The 21,273-nt window shown below is 44.9% G+C and overlaps 1 protein-coding gene and 1 long non-coding RNA gene across 3 annotated transcripts; one reads left to right on the forward strand and one right to left on the reverse strand.

Annotated features, from left to right (window-relative positions):
* Positions 1 to 4,212: 4,212 nt before the first annotated feature.
* LOC139633183 (uncharacterized) lies at positions 4,213 to 5,804 on the reverse strand. Its single transcript, XR_011693702.1, has 2 exons — positions 5,637 to 5,804; positions 4,213 to 5,452 (listed from the first exon to the last, which is right to left on the reverse strand). It is a non-coding gene; the product is annotated as an uncharacterized lncRNA (long non-coding RNA).
* On the forward strand, positions 5,338 to 20,653 carry ttbk2a (tau tubulin kinase 2a). 2 transcript variants are annotated; one of them, XM_071498686.1, is made up of 15 exons: positions 5,338 to 5,476; positions 7,163 to 7,310; positions 8,646 to 8,719; positions 9,860 to 10,000; positions 10,399 to 10,503; positions 10,697 to 10,762; positions 10,923 to 11,015; positions 11,127 to 11,252; positions 11,522 to 11,679; positions 11,903 to 12,110; positions 12,261 to 12,481; positions 12,577 to 13,129; positions 14,016 to 14,354; positions 15,137 to 16,137; positions 16,478 to 20,653. In XM_071498686.1, the coding sequence occupies exons 1-15, from the start codon at positions 5,408 to 5,410 to the stop codon at positions 16,923 to 16,925; spliced, it is 3,750 nt and encodes a 1,249-aa protein (XP_071354787.1). In that variant the 5' UTR covers positions 5,338 to 5,407; the 3' UTR covers positions 16,926 to 20,653. The 2 variants fall into 2 exon arrangements, with proteins under 2 accessions (XP_071354787.1, XP_071354788.1); XM_071498687.1 differs by lacking the exon at positions 14,016 to 14,354.
* Positions 20,654 to 21,273: the final 620 nt, after the last annotated feature.

Here is a 21,273-nt window from a genome sequence, read left to right on the forward strand (position 1 = left end):
GACTGCTAAGAACGAATTCGGCGTACTAATTTTCTAAATATGTGTTTTCTTTTTCTTTTAAAAGAAAGATATTACATCTGTTAATATAAGTGACGACTCTCTCAACATGAAAATTAAAAATGGGGTTAATTATTGGAAAACTCGACGTTTTTTTTTTTTTTTTTGGCTTTAAAAAAAAAAAAAAAAAATTGGTTTACGTTTTGCCAATCAAACCTGGCAACGTTGTGTGCGGCGCGCCCCCACCGGTAAACCACGAACGAGCTTTAAAAGCCCCTGGTGCGCGCTCCCGAGCTGTTGCGAGGGGCGATCGGATCGGGGGCGTGCGCGCAGGAAGGCTGCTGGTCGTCACGTCACGGATCCGCAGCGACCGACAGAGATGCTGAGGTGACAGGCAGAAGGAGAAACGGGACGACCGACGCTCGGACACATCCCCTCCATCCGCTTGTTTATTTCCCATCACCGACAGCGACCGCCCCCCCGCCTCCTCCTATGGCCGCTTCCTTCGCTGCGGGATTCCGCTCCATGTCGTCCCCGCCACCTCCAAACGCAGCCGATTTTTTCTAACCACACCCGGCTCTTCTTTGGATCGAGCGCTGGCAGCAAAGACCCGAGGTAAGGATCCGGAGCCCGGGGGCCGTGCCCCTCCAGCGCACCACCCTGAGCACCCGGTTTTTCCCCCTTTGTCGCCTGCAGCTGCATGCACTGGGCCTGTTCTCCTGCGTGTTGTCAGGGCTTCATGTATAACCTCCTCCACGCCAGGCACGACGAGCTTGCGTGGCCTGTGGACGGTCAATGTGCGTGGACGCGCCTGAGTAAATCTGCTGTGGCAACCAACTCGCTATGCAACAGCTCAGTCCGCTGCAGGGAGGACGGGAAGGGGACACGTTTAATTTTTGCTGCAGCTTGCTGCCCCATCACAACCCGCTGAAAACGACCCTAACACAGCGGAGGTATTTGTGTCTGTCTTGTTCCATCTGCCACAACTGCTTTGCACGAATGGCTCCTAAACTGGAGGATGGAGGAAGCTGCTCATTGAAAGTAGTTGCTGCTCTTTAGGTGAATGATTCCTCGACAGTGGAGCCGCTCTGCCACATAAACACACACTTCCAAGTCTCATCCCTCACTGTGTCTTCAGTCTGGTTCAGTGGCATCCATGCTGTCATTTGAAAGGAACCAGACTGTGTAGGACCTCCCCATGCTGGCTGCACTCCAGCCGCCAGACCAGACACTGATTTCATCCAGCAGCAGCCCGACAAGTCTCCCTGTCTTGCTGTTGAGCCAGGCCTCGCCAGGCCCCTGTTAGATTTTCAGTCATTCTCCGTGTGTTGTTGCACATGCATGCATGCATAGACGGCTGTTTAGGCTCAGAGCTCATTTGTGTATTGACTGTCAAAGCATCTCCGGGATTTAGTTTCAGGACGAGGAGCAAGAGGCATCCTCCGTGGTGGGATCTCTCGCTGACATTTCATGATGCTTTATGTCCAGTTGCTGTAAACTTGCAGCCTCCAGCAGACCGAAAGGGCAGAGGCGACGACGAGCTGCAGTCAGCAGAGGAAAATGGCACTGCACCATTGTCGCCATGGAGATGCTGGGGTCAGGAAGCATGTGTGATTCACGATGAGGCAGGAGCTGGCTGTCATAGATCGGTTTAATTTTTGTTTTTCTCCATGTGGCTGTTTTTCCTCGTTTCTTCATTGATGGTGATTTGTATGGAGGAGGAGGAGGAGGAGGAGGAGGAGGAGGAGCACAGCCGTGCCTCCATGTGAGGTGTGAGATTAGTCACAGTGTGAAGCAGCCTTGCTTGTGCATAGGTGTGTGTGCTTATATGCAATATGTGTACGACCTTGTATTTGCATGTGTATTGGAGAAGTGGCTTGAGCCTGTCATATGCAGGGTTACTTCATACGTCTGACCCACACAGGCTCAGTTTCTGGGGGCTAAAAGATGGTTCAGACACCCCCAGACTCTTTAACCTCAAAGTATAGTTCAGGTTTGGCAACGTCCGCTTCCCCAAACGTCCATCCTTTCCTCCATATCCTCCAGTTTCCTCTCAGACACTCGCGATCCCACTCTGAAGCCATAGAAGTTGCATGTGGCAAACTGTTGTCTCTCCCCTGATGAATTCTGAGCAAATTACTTTCTCATTCTGCTGCGCTCGGAAAGGAGGTCTCACACACGATGGCTCAGATGTGACAGAAGAAGTGTTTTTTCCTGAGAACAACGGGTGACCTTGAAGTTCTGACACAGGACTCACAGCTGAGGTTATTTCATCACAGTGTTTGCAGTGAGTTGCTTATCCCTCCAGGAGAAAAGCGTTTTGTACGTTTTCAAAAGGCAGCTCTGACTTTCTTTGCAGAAACTCAGATCCAACACATGAGGGGAGAAAACACAGGTTTTAGTGCCTGACATTGACACAAGTTGTTGCCAGAAAGAGACATTTATAGATTCAGCTTTGGCCGGTATGGATTTATAGGGAGGTGTTGGCACAAAGAAAGCTTGATTCAGTTCAACTTCTGTTCCTCCTGTTGCCTTACAGTTTGTGTTTTTGTCTTGAAGTGAGCAGAAAACAAAGATACAGATGAGTAAGATTTTTAGCAGGAGATAACAGTGTCGGTGGGTCCACTGCTTTGGCCCAGACTGAAACGCCTAACATTCATTGTCCCCAGAGGATGAAGCCTAATGCCTTTGGTGAGCCCCTGACTTACAAGCTATATAAGCCAAATACCTGCAAAGCTAATGACATTCACCACCAGCTTCACCTGTACTTTGTGTTTGATGGTTTTCAGAAAGTTTTATAGCATACTAGCATGCTAAATTGTGGCCACTGTAAACATTACAGTTGGGATTTGACATTAGCATTTAGCTCAAAGCGCTGCTGTGCCTGCGTAGCCTGACAGAGGTGCTAGCATGGCTGTGCACACTTAGTCTTGTTCACTTTCAAACATACAATCTTCAGTAGATTCTAAAGGAAACGACTATTTTAGTGATATTTTCCTCCGTATCAATTGAAATGCTTCACTGGTTGAGGAAACAGTGAATGCTCTCGTGGTCCCACATGAAACTGCACAATAATATTAATTCAGTTTATGTGTATAGTATTTTTTTTTTTAAATAAGAGGATAAACCTCACACCCATGAAACAGTTCAATAAAGTGAATTGTCATATAGAATATATTCTTATTATTTATTCACGAAAATATAAATCAGGTTGTTATCAATTAATCTGCCTATTATCTCCTTGGTTGATTATTTTGGCCCTAAAACAGAGCACAAGTTGATGTCCACAAGTTGGACCAGCAGTCTGAACCCCACAGATTCATCCACTTTATTATCAAATATGACAAAGAAAAGCATCGAGTGCACATGTGAGAATAAGAAAACCAGCATCTGTTTCGCATCTTTGCCTCACAAATAATCAAATAGGTTTTGATTCATTTTCTGTCAATCAACTAATTGGTTGAGCTCTAAACTGTTTCAGGGTTGTTTTTTTTGTGTGTATCTCTGACAGTGCTTTACAGTGTTTATGGTCCCATTTAAAACAAAATCTATATTAACATTTTATTCAGTGTATTAACCACAAAATTACTAAATGTTCCATAATGAAGGGAGGTAAAAGTCACATGGCGGATCAATGACATTTTTGAGTGAAATTGTAATGAGATGTTAATAAGAAATTGATCAAATTTATAATCATGTTGAAGTCGGTCCTTCAGAGATAATTTCACACATTACAACAGGTAATGGTAATAAATAGCAACTACGTAAAAAGTCTATTACAGTAATAGTGTGTCTTCAGGAGAGATTTATTATCCTGAATCCAGTGATGTCATCTGTGTGTCGGAGCGGTGCAGCTGCACCGAGGCCACCTCACTCCCGAGTCCTAACCCTGGGTCACATTTCATGCTCATCATTTCGCTCTTATCTAGTCTAACCACGCTTTGCCCTCTTCCATCTCCCAACCTCGTCCTGGTGCATGATGGGATTGATTGCCTCCTTGATGTCAGGATCATGCCCGGTAACCAAATAGTGTTTTGAAGGCTCGTTGCATAACCTAAGATGCCTGCGCGCCGTGTGCAGAATGATGAAGCGAAGTCAGGTTTGCTCCGAGTGTTTGAAGCCAGACTAAAGGAAGTTAGCAGCGTGTGCTCTCCTGAGGAATGCTTATCTATGATCTATGACATGGGTGTTGTATAATGCATACAGGAGTGAAGATACAGCCTTTACAGGGGAATCTTGTTGTTGCACAGGCAGCCTAGATGTAAAGGAAGCTTGTGCTACATGGCAATAGTCTCTTTTCATCAAGCATTGGATTGTTGTCAGAAATAGCTTCATTAATGGTTAATAAAAAATTTTGTCGTGATTTATTATTATTTCCATTTTTCTTAATCCTGTGGCAGGTGTGTACTCTCCAGTAGGACACTTGTCTGTTTAGCTCTCTGATTCATTTACCCTCTGGAAAAACCTGCAGAGAACCTGGACCTAAAGTCACTTATTAACAAATTATCAACATGTATAGCTGAAATGATTTCTCAATTAATAAACTAGTGGATCAACAGTTAGCTAATGATCAACAAATTTGATAATTGATTCATTGTTCAAGTCTGGTTTTAGGCAAAAATGCCAAAGATCCACTGCTGTCGAAATTGTGATTTATGGAATTTTTCACTTGTGTGGGACTTTATATAGAGTAGTCACTGAACTAATTTTTTTTTTATCAGATTATTTAAAAGCAATAATCAGTTGCAGCCCTAAACTGCAGACTTGATGGCTTGATGGCTGTATTTTTTTGGTCTGTCATATCACACAACCACAGCTGAATGGTGAGTCATCTTAATGCAAAATTAGGCAGATTAAACAGTCTCATTATATCTGATGACACTTATAAAACTTCATTTGCAAGGCCTGCTCCTTGGCTGTCATAAACGGAAGATGAATGGTCGGGGAAAAATGATACCAAGACGAAGCCTTTTGTAATTTAAGATGCAGGACTCTGCCTGCGAGTTGGTGCTGTGAATTTGTTTAAAAAGACAGCTGCTGGCAGCAGGTGTGGCAGCTGCAGCGGTGGTCAAGTATCAGGAAAGCTCCAGACATTAAGCCAGGGGTTTAACTTTGTCTCTTAACTGGGCAGACTTTCAACCTTTCACATGTGATTCAAGCAGGCCTAGAAAAACAGAGCTGTTGGCCTATAGGACAGAATGCAACCTCCTCAAGATGCTGAAGTTTTATCATGTTGTGCAGATTATCCAAAATAACCAGAATCCAACTTCATCCCTCCGTCAGTTTCTGACAGTTTTGTCTCTCTTGGACTTCTGCAGGGTTCTCCATCAAGGCCCAAATGTCTGGCCCAGTCTGAGGCTGCTGGTTGAGGGGGAAGCAGTGAGGACAGCGTCCCTGGTCCGCAGACGGGATGAGCGGGGGAGTGGAGCAAGCTGACATCCTAAGCGTGCTCTCCCTGGTCAAGGAACGATGGAAAGTGGTAAGCGACATGTCAACATGACAATAGGCGGTGTGTTTGTTGAGCCCCGTCACTGCCTGTCCCTAGCTCACCCTCTGTCCCACAAACAACAACTCTTTGTTCATCAGACAATGATCTCCCCTGCCTATGAGTCCTCCCCTTTTATTCTAAAGGATCTCACCTGTGGCTTGGACAGTTTGGGGTCATGTCTCTTTGTCCAGGTAGTGCTGCTGCAGTATGGGAGATCCAAAAATAGACTGTATGGCTATTTGTGGCAGTGCAGTGTGCTATAGGCAGCAGTAGCACACTGCACTGTGTTCCCCGAGGGCCCGTGTCTCTCACTGCTGTTCCAGCCTGGGTGCCATGTGAGGCTGTTATTCCTAACTGGCAGCCTGGCACCACTTCCTGTCTTCTAAGGAGCTGAGTTACATAAGAATGCTGCAGCTAATCCTACGACTTTAGCTCCTAGTGCGACACAAGAATCAGAGTGTGTGTGTGTATGGAGGACAGTGAAGGACACGTGGGAGCTTAGGGGAAATTAAAGCTCTCGTAGTACTGTGCAGTGACAGTGAGTGGGAAGAGCTGTTGGGGGAAATTTAAAAGAGTAACATGAAGATGTGAGCTTGGTAAAAACTGCCTAACTAATTACCAAGCACCTTTTCAGGTAACCAAAAAAATAAGTTTCGTAAATACCTGACCTTTACAGAAGTCCTGAAAAGCCAACCCCCAAGAGGCAAGTGAGGCATTCATTTTCTATTTTTTTTCCTTCCCAGAAAAATAAATGAATAAAAAAACTTAGAAAAACGATTCTGTACATACCGGACAGCTTGTTGTTCAGCATTGTGAGCATGTTAGCACTGGTGATCCTACATTCTGGAGGGCCCCAGGCATCGATTTACGGATGTGCCCCTAAACACCTCATATGCACACTGTGGTTAGAGACTACAATTTACAGATGTTCCCCGAATGCCTCACATGCAGGCAATTGGTGGAGGCTCGCTACAGCGCACATCATCAGGGCCCCCACCCAGGGGGGTTTTGGGGCAGCAGCAGTGCACAGTATAGTGTTTTTTGGGAGGTTTAAGGATGTTTATATTTGTCATTGCAAAATGTGCCGATATGAGGGGCAGTCGGGGGCCCCTTTTCCTTTTGGGGCCACGAGCATTTGCCTGGTTCGCCTCTCCTGACCTTGCACTGCTGCATGTTAGCACCTGATGGTAGATACTGCTTTGCCTTACTACAGTACAGTGGTTACAGAGCATCGTACATATGCATAGACACAGTGCTGAAATTAGTTTCATGTTGATATCACATGGTTTTAATTTCCATTTTCTCCTTCATGCACATATCACCATGGTGGCAGTGCTTTAATGGAAGATGCTGGAGTGATTTTACAGTATATTGCTGCTGCTATCAAACCTCACTAAATTTTTTATAAAGAAAAATAAATTTCTTATAACATTTCTCAAAGGCTGTTCCAGGTTTTATTGTGGAAAGTCTGTTTTATTGTGAAGAGTCCGCACCAACTCCATGAAAGCTGATTTGTTGCTGACCTTGACCCCTGACCTCCCAGAGCAGGGAGCAAACTCTCCTCTTGTTAATTTTCCCATGTTTTATAAACATCTCACCGCCCATGTGCACACACAGTCTGTAAATATATATTTTTCATCATAAGTTCTTAAGCAGTGTTTCATCACCTCGTTCTAGTTGAAGAAGATCGGGGGTGGAGGGTTTGGCGAGATCTACGAGGCGGTGGACCTGCTGACACGGGTCAGTGTGGCGCTGAAGGTGGAGTCGGCCCAGCAGCCCAAACAGGTGCTCAAGATGGAGGTCGCCGTGCTCAAGAAGCTCCAGGGTGAGTCGAAATGGATTCAGTGGATTTGATTACATTTCTGGAACTGATTGATCCTCTCTGGCACGGTGACCTATTGAGTTGCCCCAGAAGAAGATCCTCAGTGTCATTAACATTCTTGGCAGAAAAACAAGTGAAACATTTCAGTCAATAATTTCTCTTGGATTATTTAAAAAAAAAAAAAAAAAAAACATGAGACGAAGCAGCAAATGTTGTGATTGTAGAAAATGCAGTGTTAGGATAATCTCTCCCTCTGAGACCACATATAGATCATCTGACTCATCCAAAAACACAGTTCAGTTCAGTGTCTGCGGTGCAAAACGCCCCATCATTCAGCAGGAGCAGCAGATCATTCACTCTGCGCTTCACATCTCATGTTGTAATGGTGGTTTACGTCTTGGTAGTTTTGTTGTAAAAGTTTCCGATGACAGTAACAAATGAGGCAGACTGCTCGTATCAGAGGAAGTTTATATTTGTGTTGGTGGACACTCCCAATCTCTCACAGCAGAGAAACTGGATCGGCACAGAAGAGCTCCTTCAGGGGGGTTGTGTAGTTTTACTCCTTTCTCTCTTTTTTTAACAGCGTCCTTTCCCTCCCCTCTTCCTTCCTGCCTTTTAACCACGGTGCCTTTTTTCTGTCTCCCCTCTGAGGGGAAAATCAATGGGCTGGGATCATGTTTGCTTTCTAATGGCTGTGGCCTGGGGCATCATGGTTCTGTTGCTTCCTAAAGAAACCAGCATGTAACTTGAGATGGGCTGAACTCCAGCCCCCCCAAAACACTGCTGACCCGCCCAGCTGTAAAAAGTAAACATCGACACACGGCCTCATAAGAAAACTAATGGGTCATATCGAGTTAATAATAGCTTATTTTAGTTTTTGTTTTGGATCCTTTCGGTAGATTACTTCGGTTTATTGTATTAGAAGTTGGTGAAAGTAGGCATTCTAAAAAGCTGTGTTTTTAACATTGAGGTTCTGTCAGTGTAACTGTTTGCATTTACTACGTGCTGAAGGGCTTTGGGGTGTGGCTGCAGCCAAGCTGCCGGTGCAGCAATGTCCACTGAGACCAGACACACAAGGCATTCACGCATATGTGTAGACACTGTGTCTCGCACTATAGCCTATAAATCAGCAGGGTAGCTGCACAGAGAAGCTGGGGATGGGAGGGCAGAGAGCTACAGTAGTTGGAGAGGGAAGGGCAGCGAAATATGAAAACATATCATCCTGAGTCACACAGCAGACTGCGTCTTCCAATCAAATGATGTCAAGTGACTCTGAAGTGATCTCATCTACTCTGATGAAAGTATCCTGAAACTATCTTCTCCTCTTTTATTTCCCAGGTAAAGACCACGTGTGTCGCTTTGTGGGATGTGGCCGTAATGACCGCTTTAACTATGTGGTGATGGAGCTTCAGGTTGGTCTTAATGCAGAAGACTTAAAGGCTCAGAAGCACTAATTTTTAGCTGATTTTTCAATCTCAGTGTAACACATAAAATTAGGCCTGAAACAATTTCATTAGCCAAAAATCAGTCAGATTATTCACTGATTAATCACTCATTCATCAAGCAATTTTTTTCATACAATTGGATGTTGAATATCTCTGGGTTTTTAGACTGTCCAAACATGCCCAAAATTTCTCAGAATAGAGCCATCATACATTTTCTAAACTAAATGATTAATGAGCAAAACATTCGACACGACAAGGCAAGTTTATTTGTTTCGTGACTTTCAACAACAAGGTAATTCAAAGTGCGTCACATAAGACATTTAAGGCATTGAGACAATATATAAAAGAAACTGTGACATTATAAAAATGATCTCATAAATAGGATTTTAAAAAAGTTAAATAGAAACTACAGATAATGTATTATTAGAATACTGTATTAGATCATTTAAATATGAAAAATAACATATAACATATACAAGCTCGTTCACTCGTAAGTTGTATGAAACAGACTGTGGAACAGAGCATCAAGGAAAAAAAGAAAAACACTAACAGCAACATTCTTGGTGTAGAAAATCAGGCAGCACCACTGCAGGCTGTTCACATACGATGTCACCTGCTGTGAACTACAGAGGCATCAAATTAGTTTCAGTTATTGCATGCAGCAGATGAGGCTGGGATTCCCAAGCCATCCTTGTAAATTCACAAATACAGTCTCCGCATTTGAAGTGTTTTCAGAGTGTGGTCTGGTGGTCATTTTGTGCAACCGTGCCCACAGGAATGGTGCATTTATGTGTTCTGCACTGACTCTCAACCACATCATATTTTTGATTATAGATGATGGGTGCAGCTGTATTTATTTTTTCTCACCAAGCTTTACGTCCACTCAGCACATTGGGCTGTCAAACGTTTCAGTCAGTAAAACCTTTTTATAAGTGTTTTCTTTTGTTCTGTTAAAATAGTTTTCTATATATTGTGTTGAAGCAAAAAGACTAGACTAGATAAATTTGTATTCTAGCCTTCCTTTTCTTCCTTTTTTTAATCATATTTATTGATGTAGGAGAACTGTGCAAGCCTTTGGACTAACAGATCTTGAAATTCATCTCTCAGGGTCGTAACCTGGCCGACCTGAGGAGGAGTATGACCAGGGGTACATTCAGCATCAGCACCACACTGCGTCTGGGTCGCCAGATCCTGGAAGCCATAGAGAGCATCCACTCGGTTGGCTTCCTGCACCGTGACATCAAACCGGTGAGTCACAGGACGCTGGCTGCAGCAGAGGATATTTTCTGCTTGCGTCTTATTTCATTACTTAGCTCTTACGATCCCTCCGTATATTCCAGGAACAGGGGAATATTTTTATTTCTGTAGTCTGAGTAGTGTTTGTGACCCTTGCTCTTTTTATTATTGCCTGCCAGTATTGTTGCTGATTCAGTATTTTGCTTTTTTGACTGACTCACTGTGAGCGCTGGCTAAATGCCCAAAATGCAACAGAAAGTAAATATCATCTGTCCTCTGAGCTGTTTCATCAAATTTGATTCCACCATAGGAACACATTAATTCCTCTGAATTTCCATGTATGTTAATATTATTGCAATTGCATTGAACACCTATTCGATCTCTTTTAACCTTTGCCTCTTTGCCTGCAGTCCAATTTCGCCATGGGCCGCTTCCCCAGTACCTGTCGTACCTGCTACATGCTGGACTTTGGTTTAGCTCGCCAGTTCACCAACTCTTGCCAGGAGGTCCGACCTGTAAGTATACACAGTTTAAAGCTGGCCTTATCAATATTTATTTATCAAATTATTGTGTGTAACATGAAAGATGTCACTTTGTGTTTATTTGTCACTGAAACTCTGTAGATCTGGTTTGGATTTAAGCATAAACATTGTTGCACAATATGCCTGTATTAGGATTTGATGGCAGCATCTGTTTTTGTTTGTCCAGCCCCGTCCAGTAGCAGGGTTCAGGGGAACAGTCCGCTACGCATCTGTCAATGCACACAAGAATAAGGTCAGTATCTGTACACTCTGTGCTAGAGCTCTTGTGTAATCCGTGATGCTGCCCCACAACTGCCTGTTTATGTACGATATCCTACGACTTTTTTGCCATGATTTGTCAATGATCAAATATTAATGATGAATATGAACTCTGTGCTGTTGTGATTCTGCAGGAGATGGGTCGGCATGATGACCTTTGGTCCCTTTTCTACATGCTGGTGGAGTTTCTGGTCGGTCAGTTGCCATGGAGGAAGATCAAGGACAAAGTAAGGGCAATCAATGACTGCTGTCCTTCCTTGAGACTAGACAGCCTTGTTGAGCTAGCTTTGAGTGATGAGATGTGACAGGTGTGTGTTTATGTGTGTATTCACTCCCAGGAACATGTGGGGAAGCTGAAGGACACTTACGACCATCGTCTGATGCTCAAACATCTGCCGGCAGAGTTCGGTGTGTTTTTGGAACACATCTCCACCCTGGACTACTTCACCAAGCCTGATTACCAGGTGACTAATTTGGATTTAATTCTGCAGATCTTACATAAAAGTGATGGTTTCAGCAAGTGATAATATAGTGCTATATTTCCCCTGTTAAAAAATTACAGTACAGTACATGCCTTAGAAAGGTCTGCTCAAGTTGATCCGCCAGAGAGACCAACCCAAAATGTGCCTGACTGGAGCTACTTGAAGTTTAAACCCCATTTTCTGTAAATTGTCCTGAATAATTTTTAAAAAAATCACAAAAAGGTTAATAATGTATCATTGTTTTGTTACAGCTGCTGATGTCAGTGTTTGACAACAGTATGAAAACCTACAATGTCGTGGAGAATGACCCCTACGACTGGGAGCGGACTGGCACAGATGGCACCTTGACAATCAGTGCCAGTGCCACAACACCACAGCATCACACCCGCCTCACCCCGGCACATATGGGGTACGTTTGGTTGAAGTAATCCCCTTTTAGTGGAGTTAATTCAGGAGGGATTTTGTTTCTGTTTAACACCAGAGCACCTGAGAAAAAACGTTTTTATAGGTTATTTATTTTCTCAGTGAAATGACCAAACTCCAACTGTGCTTGAAATTATACACTAGCCTCAGGGTGGTTATTTTTTATAGTCTCAGATGTGGTATAATGTGTGTACTTCATTTTGTTCCAGCATGGCGAATGCCTCCCTGATACCTGGCGACATGATGAGGGAAAACACAGACGAGGTTTTGCAGGATGAGCAGCTCAGCGACGTGGAGAACAACCCCGCTCCCGAGCGCCTGCCTGGATCTCCCCTCCACCCGCACCGCAACCAGGAGGCTGATGTCTGGGAGGAGCTGGACCGCAACCGTAACCGCATCAGGACGGCGGTCTGGAAGGTAGACTACAAGTGAACTCACAGACTATAGTTTCTGTACATTGATAAATGTTTTTCATACACTGAAGTGATCTGAAGATAATTAATAGCTTGGGCGAAAGTCATTTATTTCTTTGCTAAATAAGTTACAAACACTGACTGGTTCCCACAGGCGGCGGAGGAGGAACACAGCAACAACCAGGGCAACCAAGGACACCAGAGCCCCTACGCTGGGCCAAGTCTGGGTTCCCCAGTCAAACTACACTCTGAGGTCATGGCTTCGGACCGTGACGGCCCTATGCTGAGGAAGCTGCGCAACATCCACAGCTTTGAACTGGAGAGGAGACTTGGCCTAGAGTCAAAGCCCAGTCCAGAGCGCTTCCTGGAGGCCTGGTAGGTCTATCAGTATCTTTTTTCAAAAAATTTTTTCCAGATCTTTCCTTAGGATAGAGTAGAGACCTGATTGTTTCCATCTGTCTCGTGTTCAGCTCAGCAAAGCAGCAGTCCGGCACCCAGCACCATGACAAGGAGGCTAATGGAGCTGCAATCATCCCAGTAACTCAGGGTCAAACTGTACCTGCCGGGGAGCGTCCCGATAGGGTCTGGCACTACGATGAAGAGTTCCGGTCTGGTGGTGGTTCTCCTAAGCCAGCATCCCCTGGATCTCTGGAGCAGGGAGAGGGGGCAGCAAGCAGCGGGGGCTTTGTGGCCCTCAATTTGAGCTCTGGGAGGCATGACTTTGACTCAAGGGAGTGGGTAATGGTGGAGCGGCCCAGTGGCTCCCCAGGACCTAAGGTTACCACCAGCCCCTCAGAGGAGGATGAGGAACCGGAGGTGCTCCAGCCAGGGGAACAGTCCCCTGGCTGGGAAAAGGGTAGCCCAAGCCCGAATTCTGGCAAAGCTAAACAAGAAAGCACATCTTCCTCCAAGGGAAGTGCAAAAGTGGACAAGTTGGAGCTTAGCGTGGGCCCTGCAGGGGCTCTGCCCCCCGTCACACCAACCAGCCCAGCTGAAGCTCTGGCCGAGGGAGTGCTCACTCAGGTAAGCCCTTTCATTTGAAGGTCATCTTACAACATGGCATACATGATACTGACTGTAGTCAGCGTTTTACAAAGTTAAAAAGCTGCACAGAGTCAGAGTTCTAGCTATAGAACGTTAATGCTAATATCATACAACAATCAGAGCTCCACCAGCTGCATCTTGCTGTAGTTTGAAGCTAAATGTTACTGCTTTTCATTTGCTCGCTTCTTCACTAGTGTATATCTGTTACTAGAAGATATCTGTGACACAACTGCAGAGCTTTGATCACATCACAGCATGGAGAAAAGGGAGAGCTTATGTCTTTCAAATGCACTATGATTTGCTGTAGAAGTCATGCATAGTTTTGTCTTATTTGGAGACATTTCCAATGTGTTTAGTTGGTTTTATTTACTTTACAAATTGAATGATTTCTTTCCAGAATATATTTTGGTTTGCTTAGTTGAAATTACTTTTTTTGCTCCTTTGCTATTCATAACCTTCCACCAGCCCATTGAGTCCAATTCCACAAGTCTACTACAAGTTGAACATAAATCGCTTTTACTTAAATTGTAGAGTTTTTTTTCACAACAAGAGGAATAACTGTGCGCTCACTCTCTCCTACAACCAGAACTACTACCTCCAAGGTGAAAATGTACCCTGCCTTCCCAAGAACTACCTTCCTCACCTCCTTCTTCCTCCTCTAGCCTAAAATCATCCCCTGAATTATCTTTATGATCCTCCCGTCGCTTTACCTGGAAAATAAACAAAAAACAGATGCGTCGTGCTCCCAACCGGTGCAACCAGCCTCGCAGCATTCCCACCGTACTTCCTCCATCTTCTCACTCCCTCACCAAACTCACAACCCCTCCTCTCTCCACCTCCCGCTTCTCTCCTTCCCCTCTCTTAGCTCCCCACCTCTCCTCCGTCCCTGCCTGAGGAAGTTGCGGTGCGGACATCCAGCCCCATCCCTCTGCGCTCTCCCAGCCCTCACACCCTCCTGACCACCCTGTCGGACCCGCTGCACCAGCGCCACCCACCGGGCATGAGGCGCAGCCTGTCTGTCGACCAGCAGCAGCAGGAGCGCCCCTCTTCTTCCTCCTCCTGCCATGCCTCCCTTCCACTACCACCAAACCCCGCCCCCGGCACCCGTTCGCCCAGTCGTAGGAAACTGCCTCCCATCCCGGCGGGTGCTGCCAACGCCAAGTTTCCCTCTGTCATACGCATCACACGTGCCCAGCTTCAGCAGGTGATGAGCCCATCACGATAAAAAGCAGACCTCCATTCATCCTCCTCTACATTCGTAGCGACACACCAGCTGTCAACATTTTTGTTCTCTCATTTTCTTTTTTTTGTTTAAGTTGCTTGTTTCGGCTTCTTTGTTCAGCTGGCTTGCTTATTGTGTTTGTTGTCAGGCAGCTCTCTCCAGAGACCATGAAGGGCATTGTGCAGGCCAGACAGAGCATGGGTCAGATGTGTCCTTGTGTCTGGACATGTGTTCTTGTGATCTGAATAGGGGTGTGTGTTTGTCTGATTGTGGCATGTGTGTTTGGAATGTCGAGTCATGACTACAGGTTGCATGGTCTCTTTTGTTTCAGATCGTCTTTGTCCTCTCTATCTTTCTCTTTCTCTCTCTCTCCCTGTATTTGTTCCTCACCCTCTCTTCGCTGAAGCCCCCTGCGAAGTTGCGTGAACGTTTCCTGTCCTACTTGCCGGTTTAGTACTCACAGCTTGACTGACACTGCCATAGCACTTGTGTGTTTCGGTCTGATAATGGTAGCTATGGTATTGCATGCTGTTGCCAAACTAATCACCATTTATTACGCCATATTATAAAATTCTTCTCTTTTCACACATCTGCATCAGGCTCTTGCTACAGAACTACAGCACAACTCGACATGTTGTAGTCTATCAGCAACAGGCCTTTGACAAATCGAATATTATTCCCATTTTTAGTGGGGTTTATTTTTTAAGTAACACCTGTGTGTCTTTCTCTTCCCTCCCATGTCTTCACCTCCCCCTCCCCTCCAGTTGACAGCTCAGCGTCCCTCTGGGCTGTCCTCCCAGTCAGGATCAGACAGTGCTCCACAGTGCCTCCTGCTGGAGAGGCGTGGTGAGGCTGAAGCTGACACTCAGCAGGTGCAGGAGCACGCGGTGGACGCCACCTTCCCCAAGGACCATGTGCCCACCCATCCAGGGACGCCCACAGACCCCCTGGCTGAGACGTTGGTCAATGGAGACAGCTACACCAAAGCTCAAAGCCCTGTGCCAAGCCGCGTGTCTTCCCCGCGCTCCCCCCGCTCTCCACGCTCACCTCCTCCACGCTCGCCCTCCTCTCCACACTCCCCTCGCTCTCCACGTTCCCCTCGCTCACCTCGCTCCCCTCACAGTCCTGTTTTTGCCAATGGGCTCTTTTCCCCTCACGTTATTGGCCAAGGGGATTTAAGTAATGGAGCTTTCCCCAGGCTGAAAGACCCTGAGAATGACTCTGGCCCCACTCCCTGTGCCACCGAGCCTCAACTACGAGGGGAGGAGAGTGGAAAGGTCAACCAGGCCCCAGATCAGACTAGTGGCCCAGCCTCCTCCTCCCCGGCTGCCCCCCGTAAGGACCCCAGCCGCAGGCAAAGTCGCATCCCTGTGCTGGAGCCCTCCAGCCTGCTGGAGCTCCCAACTCCCGGGTCTGCCAAGGAGAAACTCCTGCAGAAGAAAGCCAGCCACCAGGGTCCCGTCCCCTCTCCCACTGCCTCGCCGTCCCTCTCTGATAGGCGTGGCCCTATGGTGGCTTCCCTCGCAAGGGACCCTCTGTCCTCCACCTCTGACCGCTCCCAGGATGAGGACTCTCTCATGGGCTCCCGCTCTGACCGCCAGGGAGACGATGCTCCGTCCCTCTCCTCCTCCTCCAGCCCTCTGTCCCGCAAGAGTAGGATCCCGCGACCCGTTCATTCAGCCTCTTCAGCTGAGCAGCTGGCCTCTCAATTCCTGCCCCGCCCACCCCCCGGAAAGCCACCTTGCCGCCCCACAGTGGAGGGCAGGTAATTTCATCCAATAATTAATCCAACCATTATTGTCCTGAAAAACAATTATTATAAAAAGCATGAAGGACAGAGCATGAAGACACACTATTTATTCTTATGATTTTTTTTAAACCACTCATGTTTGTGCTAAATATGAAGTAAGAGCCAGATTAACTTGATTCAGCATAAAGTCTGGAAGCAGGGGAAGCTACCAGCATGCAGATATGAGAGAGAGAGAGACTGGTCCTCTTATTAAATCTTGACGGGAAATATAATCTGTCACACTGATTCCTGTTTGCTTTGAAATATATGACCTGGCTGTTTTTCATACCCTGCCTTGCTTTTTGTACCCACTTAGGCTTAGGCGTTACCGCATCCGAGCTGGCAGCACCAGTGACTCAGACCTGCTGACATGCCTTGCTCAGCTGATGCACGGTTCCCGTGGCTCCCCCCTTCACCATCGCTCCTCAGCCCAGCACGGGGGCTCCAGGATGGGCATCTGCAGCCTGACGAGCTCTCCGCACCACCACCGCAGCTCTAGCGCCTCGCCACGCAGCTCCTCCTCCCTGCAGCGCTCCGTCAGCTCCTCGCCCTCCCGCCACGAGCACCGTGGCGGCGTGGGAGGGGGCTGCCTCGGCCGCAGCCGCTCGCCTCCCAGCTTTTCGGGCTCGCCGCCTCCGCGCCGCTTCTACCCCCACCACCAGGAGTCCTGCTGCAGCCGCCAGGCACGCACGGGCCCCTTCCACCTGTCCAGGGGAAAAGGCTGCAGCCGAGAGGGCAAGTGCTCCAGCAAGCTGAGCAGATAGTTGCCCACCGGGTTATGCTGCCCCAGCAGAGGGTGGGAAGACTCCAATCATGATAGGGTAGACACCAGTCAGGATAAAAACCTGAGTCTTCCTCTATAATTAGAAACAAATCCCTGTTTTTTGCTGTCAGTCTGACCCTTAGAATTGTCGCGCCGCTTCCCACTGTTGTCTTCACTTCTTCTATTTGCACACAGGGTTTGTCATTCATTTATGTGCCCAGTTTTAAAGGAGTATTCTAGTGATTTAGTCTTGAATTTCCAAGATTTTGTGGGACTGAGATTTGAGAAAGAATGGTCAAAACCTGTGCAGCAGATGCCGGGATGTCCTGACTTACAGTTCGATAAGCTCCAAAAAATTGCCTCTCCTTCTATTTCCCCGGCTCCTCAGTGTCAGTCTGAATCCTTGGAGTGCCCTTTTATGACAATGTATCACGCAAACTATGTCAGTGTCCTCGTTTTAGATTTGTTAAAATGTTGTTGAGCAAAATAGTGTAGCTGCAAAATTAAACAGTTGCTTCCCAATGCAGGAAGTTCTATAATACATAAATCAATAGTTAGTGGAGCCAGTGGGCACATAAATAAATCTGTTTTCTGCTTATTCAACTTTAAACCATCCTGCACCACGATATATAGTAACTTATTTATCCCCAGTATTAATGCACTTGGATTATACTGATGGAATATCAGTGTAGATGATCACAGCTTAATTAAATATTGGCCTGGGGTTGACTCAGTTATCTCCTGTGTGTTTGGAGATTTGCAGGCAGGGTATAATATTTGCTTTATGCTACGTGTGAATGCATAAAGCCAGACTTTGTGTACAGTTGTATTTATTGAGATATTTATTTTGATGCTTAGCGACGCTTACGACTCCTACCCTCCTCTGTGTGATCGTGGATGTGTGGTTTTTTTGTGTCGCTCGGATTAGTTATAAATGTGTAATCGAAGGGATCGCTCCACAGTGATCCTTTATACAATCAGTCATGTGGAGTGTGTGAGGACACGCACCTTTTTGTGCCTACTGTGTTGCCAAGAGGGAATTTGGAGGGAATTTCAGGTGAGAACAGCGGAACTCCTTTTAGATCTGAAGGCGTTAACGAAGCGCGTGTTTTCAGTGTAAGTAGATGTAGTAGCAGTAGTAAGCTTAAAGAACACAAGGTACATTACTGATGAGTAATGTTCAGAAGCAGATATTTGTGCCTTGGCACTTTGGGCAGCTTGAGGATTCACTCTAGTGTGTCTGTAATTCGAAAAAAAACAAAAAACAAAAAAAAGGAGCCAAAAACAGACTTGTGCCAGCGGTTATAAGACGACCCTTTTCACCAGTATTCTTTCATGTAGAAAAGGTAGCAACACAATTGTTTGTAAAATCAAACACAATTTGAGCAACAGTTTACTTGAGGACCGAGTAGCTATTATTTGTAATTTGAAATATTGCAAGTGAAACCCGTTCTAGCTGTCCTGTATGCACCAGGTCAGTGTTTGAGATAAAAAAAAAAACTTTGAACAAATGTGAATTTCAGACCTCAAACGTTATTTTGTCAAATGTTACTGAACATGGAGGCCATATGTACATATATTTCTCACACCAAAATGATGATGAAGAATGTTTTTTTTTTTCTTTTTTCTTTTTTCCTCCTCCTGCGCCGGAGAATGTCTTTTATATAATGACATGCAGTTTTGTTTGTGCGCAAGGCAAAGGAATCAGAGTATTGTTTGTGTTTAATTTAGTTAGGATTCCGCACTGAAGCTCTCCTCCGCAACCTCGTCCCACTCCTCTGCTTGTAAGATACCGTACTGTAAATAAATTAACTCCAGCTTCCTTCCAGTGCTACTCTTTGCATGCTCAACAGAGAAAAGACAGGAAAAAAAAAATCTACTGAGTAAAAAAAGCTGCATTCCACCTCCCATTACAGGGCATTTATCTTGTGAAGATTTGAACCTAGCGGGGACTTCATTACCTGCTGGGTGAGCAAATTTAATTTCTGTGAATCTGTGTATCTTCTCTGACCCATCTCACTGTTCATTTTCCTCCTCCTATCTGATCTATGACACTGGTTCACTGCACTTCCTGCACTGACTTGAGGTGATTGTGTTGCTGGATAACCATAGACTGTATTTTTTATCAGTGCAACTAGCTTAGGACATGATGCTCAAAAGAATTACAAGAAAAATGCAAAAGGAGAATAGACGTTGCTGTGTTTAAAGCGTTTGTATAGCGGGGGGGAAAAAAAGTTGAAAGATTAACGGCACTCTTGACGATATGGCTGCACATGTGAGCAAAGAGAAAAATCCCATTGCCAAATATTTTGATAAAATTTTTGCAGATGTGGTTTGACTTGCAACGTGATAACTCTGGGAGTGTATAGAGGTTGAACGGGCACGTGGCTTTGTAGATGCAAAATGTGCTCGTGCAGATCCTGCAGGTATCCTACGCTCAGCCTCACAGAGCAGCTATGATGACTCATCCTGAAGGCAGACAGCGTTCAGTCAGTCAGCCGCCTTAATGTCTCTTCTCTGCCCCTCTGTGCATAGCGAGGGATGACTGAGCCTTGTCTGTTTTGGAGATCATTCCACTATTAGGGCCAAGCCAAGCCTTCCTTGTCACTTATCTCTTGTCTGTTTCTGACACGTGCTGCCATGCCTGTCAGCGTGGTCAGCACGTCGCCTGCTGAAATCAGTGCTGTCAGACTCCTGTGCTTCTGCCGGAGAGCTCCCTGTTTTTTCTGTGAGATTGCGTGGACCATTTATTGGTGGAAATGAGAACATTTCAGGCCGCAGTGTTCAAGGTGTGTTTGTTCGTGTGATGACTGCATGCTCTCAAACAGGGGCGTGCAAATTTCTACATGTCGCCAGCAATCAGTCATTGGATTCTCCCTCTTTCGACTTCTCTGTTTCAGGCTCACAGGTTTCAAGATATTTCAAGCTTTCAAAATTCAGAACGCTGTTGTGCAGACTTTTAATATATACCTGTAAAATATTCAAATAATTATTTAAATGAAATCATTATTGTAAAACCTTAACTTATATGCTAACAAGCTTCAGTGGAAGGGAGGAACAGACACTAAAGAGTGCTGCTGGTTTTAAAAGATAATCAGATTTCTTCTTTATGTTTTTTTTTCCTATTATTATTATTATTATTAATATTGCACATAAGTGGTGTGTAGTTGTGGTACTAGTGTTACCTTCCAGATGAGATTTACTTTGTCACTTTTTTAAAGTGGCCTGCTGATGAAGGTGTAGCTTGCCGGTATTTGTGGATACGGATACCCATAGGCCAACGAAAACAAAGCTGTGTTGTTTTATTTTGAAAGGTGAGAAGGAAACTAATGAAAGCTTTGGTGTGCACTAGTACACATCTCATGTCATAACATCAGATTACCTGTTAATAACTTATAAGTACTTGACATAAATTATTTATTGTGGCATTTGCTATTTTGCCCATCCATCATTTTGACTTCAATTGTTGGGATTTTTTTAATGGTTGATATTTTTTGTGTTGTAATGTATGTCTTGGTTTTGAAATGTAACTGTACAGTCTCAAAGAAAGAATGTAACAAGTGGGAGTTTTGCATTGTATATAACTGTAATTATTTATGTTTATTCTATCATTTGTATCATATCAATGCCTTGTACAGTGTTTTTTTTTCTTTTTTGTTTTAAAATTATTTTGTATTTTATTTTTATAAACTGGTTATAAATAAAATACTCATTCCGCATGCAGACAGACTCTTGTGAAAGGTTCCTGTTTTTAATCCTGAAGTCTTGAGCACTGGATTGGAACACAGCAATTATAACATTACATGCAATTGTGTGTGTTTTTACTCATGCGGAAAGACAAAGACAGCTTGTCGTTGTTTCCAAGAAAGCCAGTGTGTAACTATCAGACATCACAGACTGAATGAAAGTTGGGGAAATTAGGTATCTGAATAAAATTCATAATAAATACAATAGACTCATCCAAAACACTGCAAAACATAACACTACAGGAAATACAGTTAAAAAAACAAAACAAAACAAAATCAACATAGATTATTATAATTAAATTAAAAGCTAAAGAGACTTCATATGATCTTTAGCAGTACAGTTTCTATGTGTTTCATACTCTCTTGGTTGTTTTTACGGTTACTGCTTTAAATTAATCCTTGAAATGAGATAATCCAAACATTTTTTTTTTTTAAATTTATGTATGTAGAATATACCCAACACTATCATCAAATTAATCATACTTTTTGGAGTGCAGAGATTACAGTCAAAGACAATCAAAGTTTTATTACTTAACTGCATGGTGTAAGCTAAATTCCTTAAACCTGCTTGGACAAAGCAACTCCAAGAATACAACTTCAGCA

The sequence above is a fragment of the Trachinotus anak genome, unplaced genomic scaffold (genome assembly GCF_046630095.1).
Source record: "Trachinotus anak isolate AG129_WGS33_773 ecotype Australia unplaced genomic scaffold, CSIRO_AGI_Tana_v1 ptg000015l, whole genome shotgun sequence".
NCBI classification, from domain to species: Eukaryota; Metazoa; Chordata; class Actinopteri; order Carangiformes; family Carangidae; genus Trachinotus; species Trachinotus anak.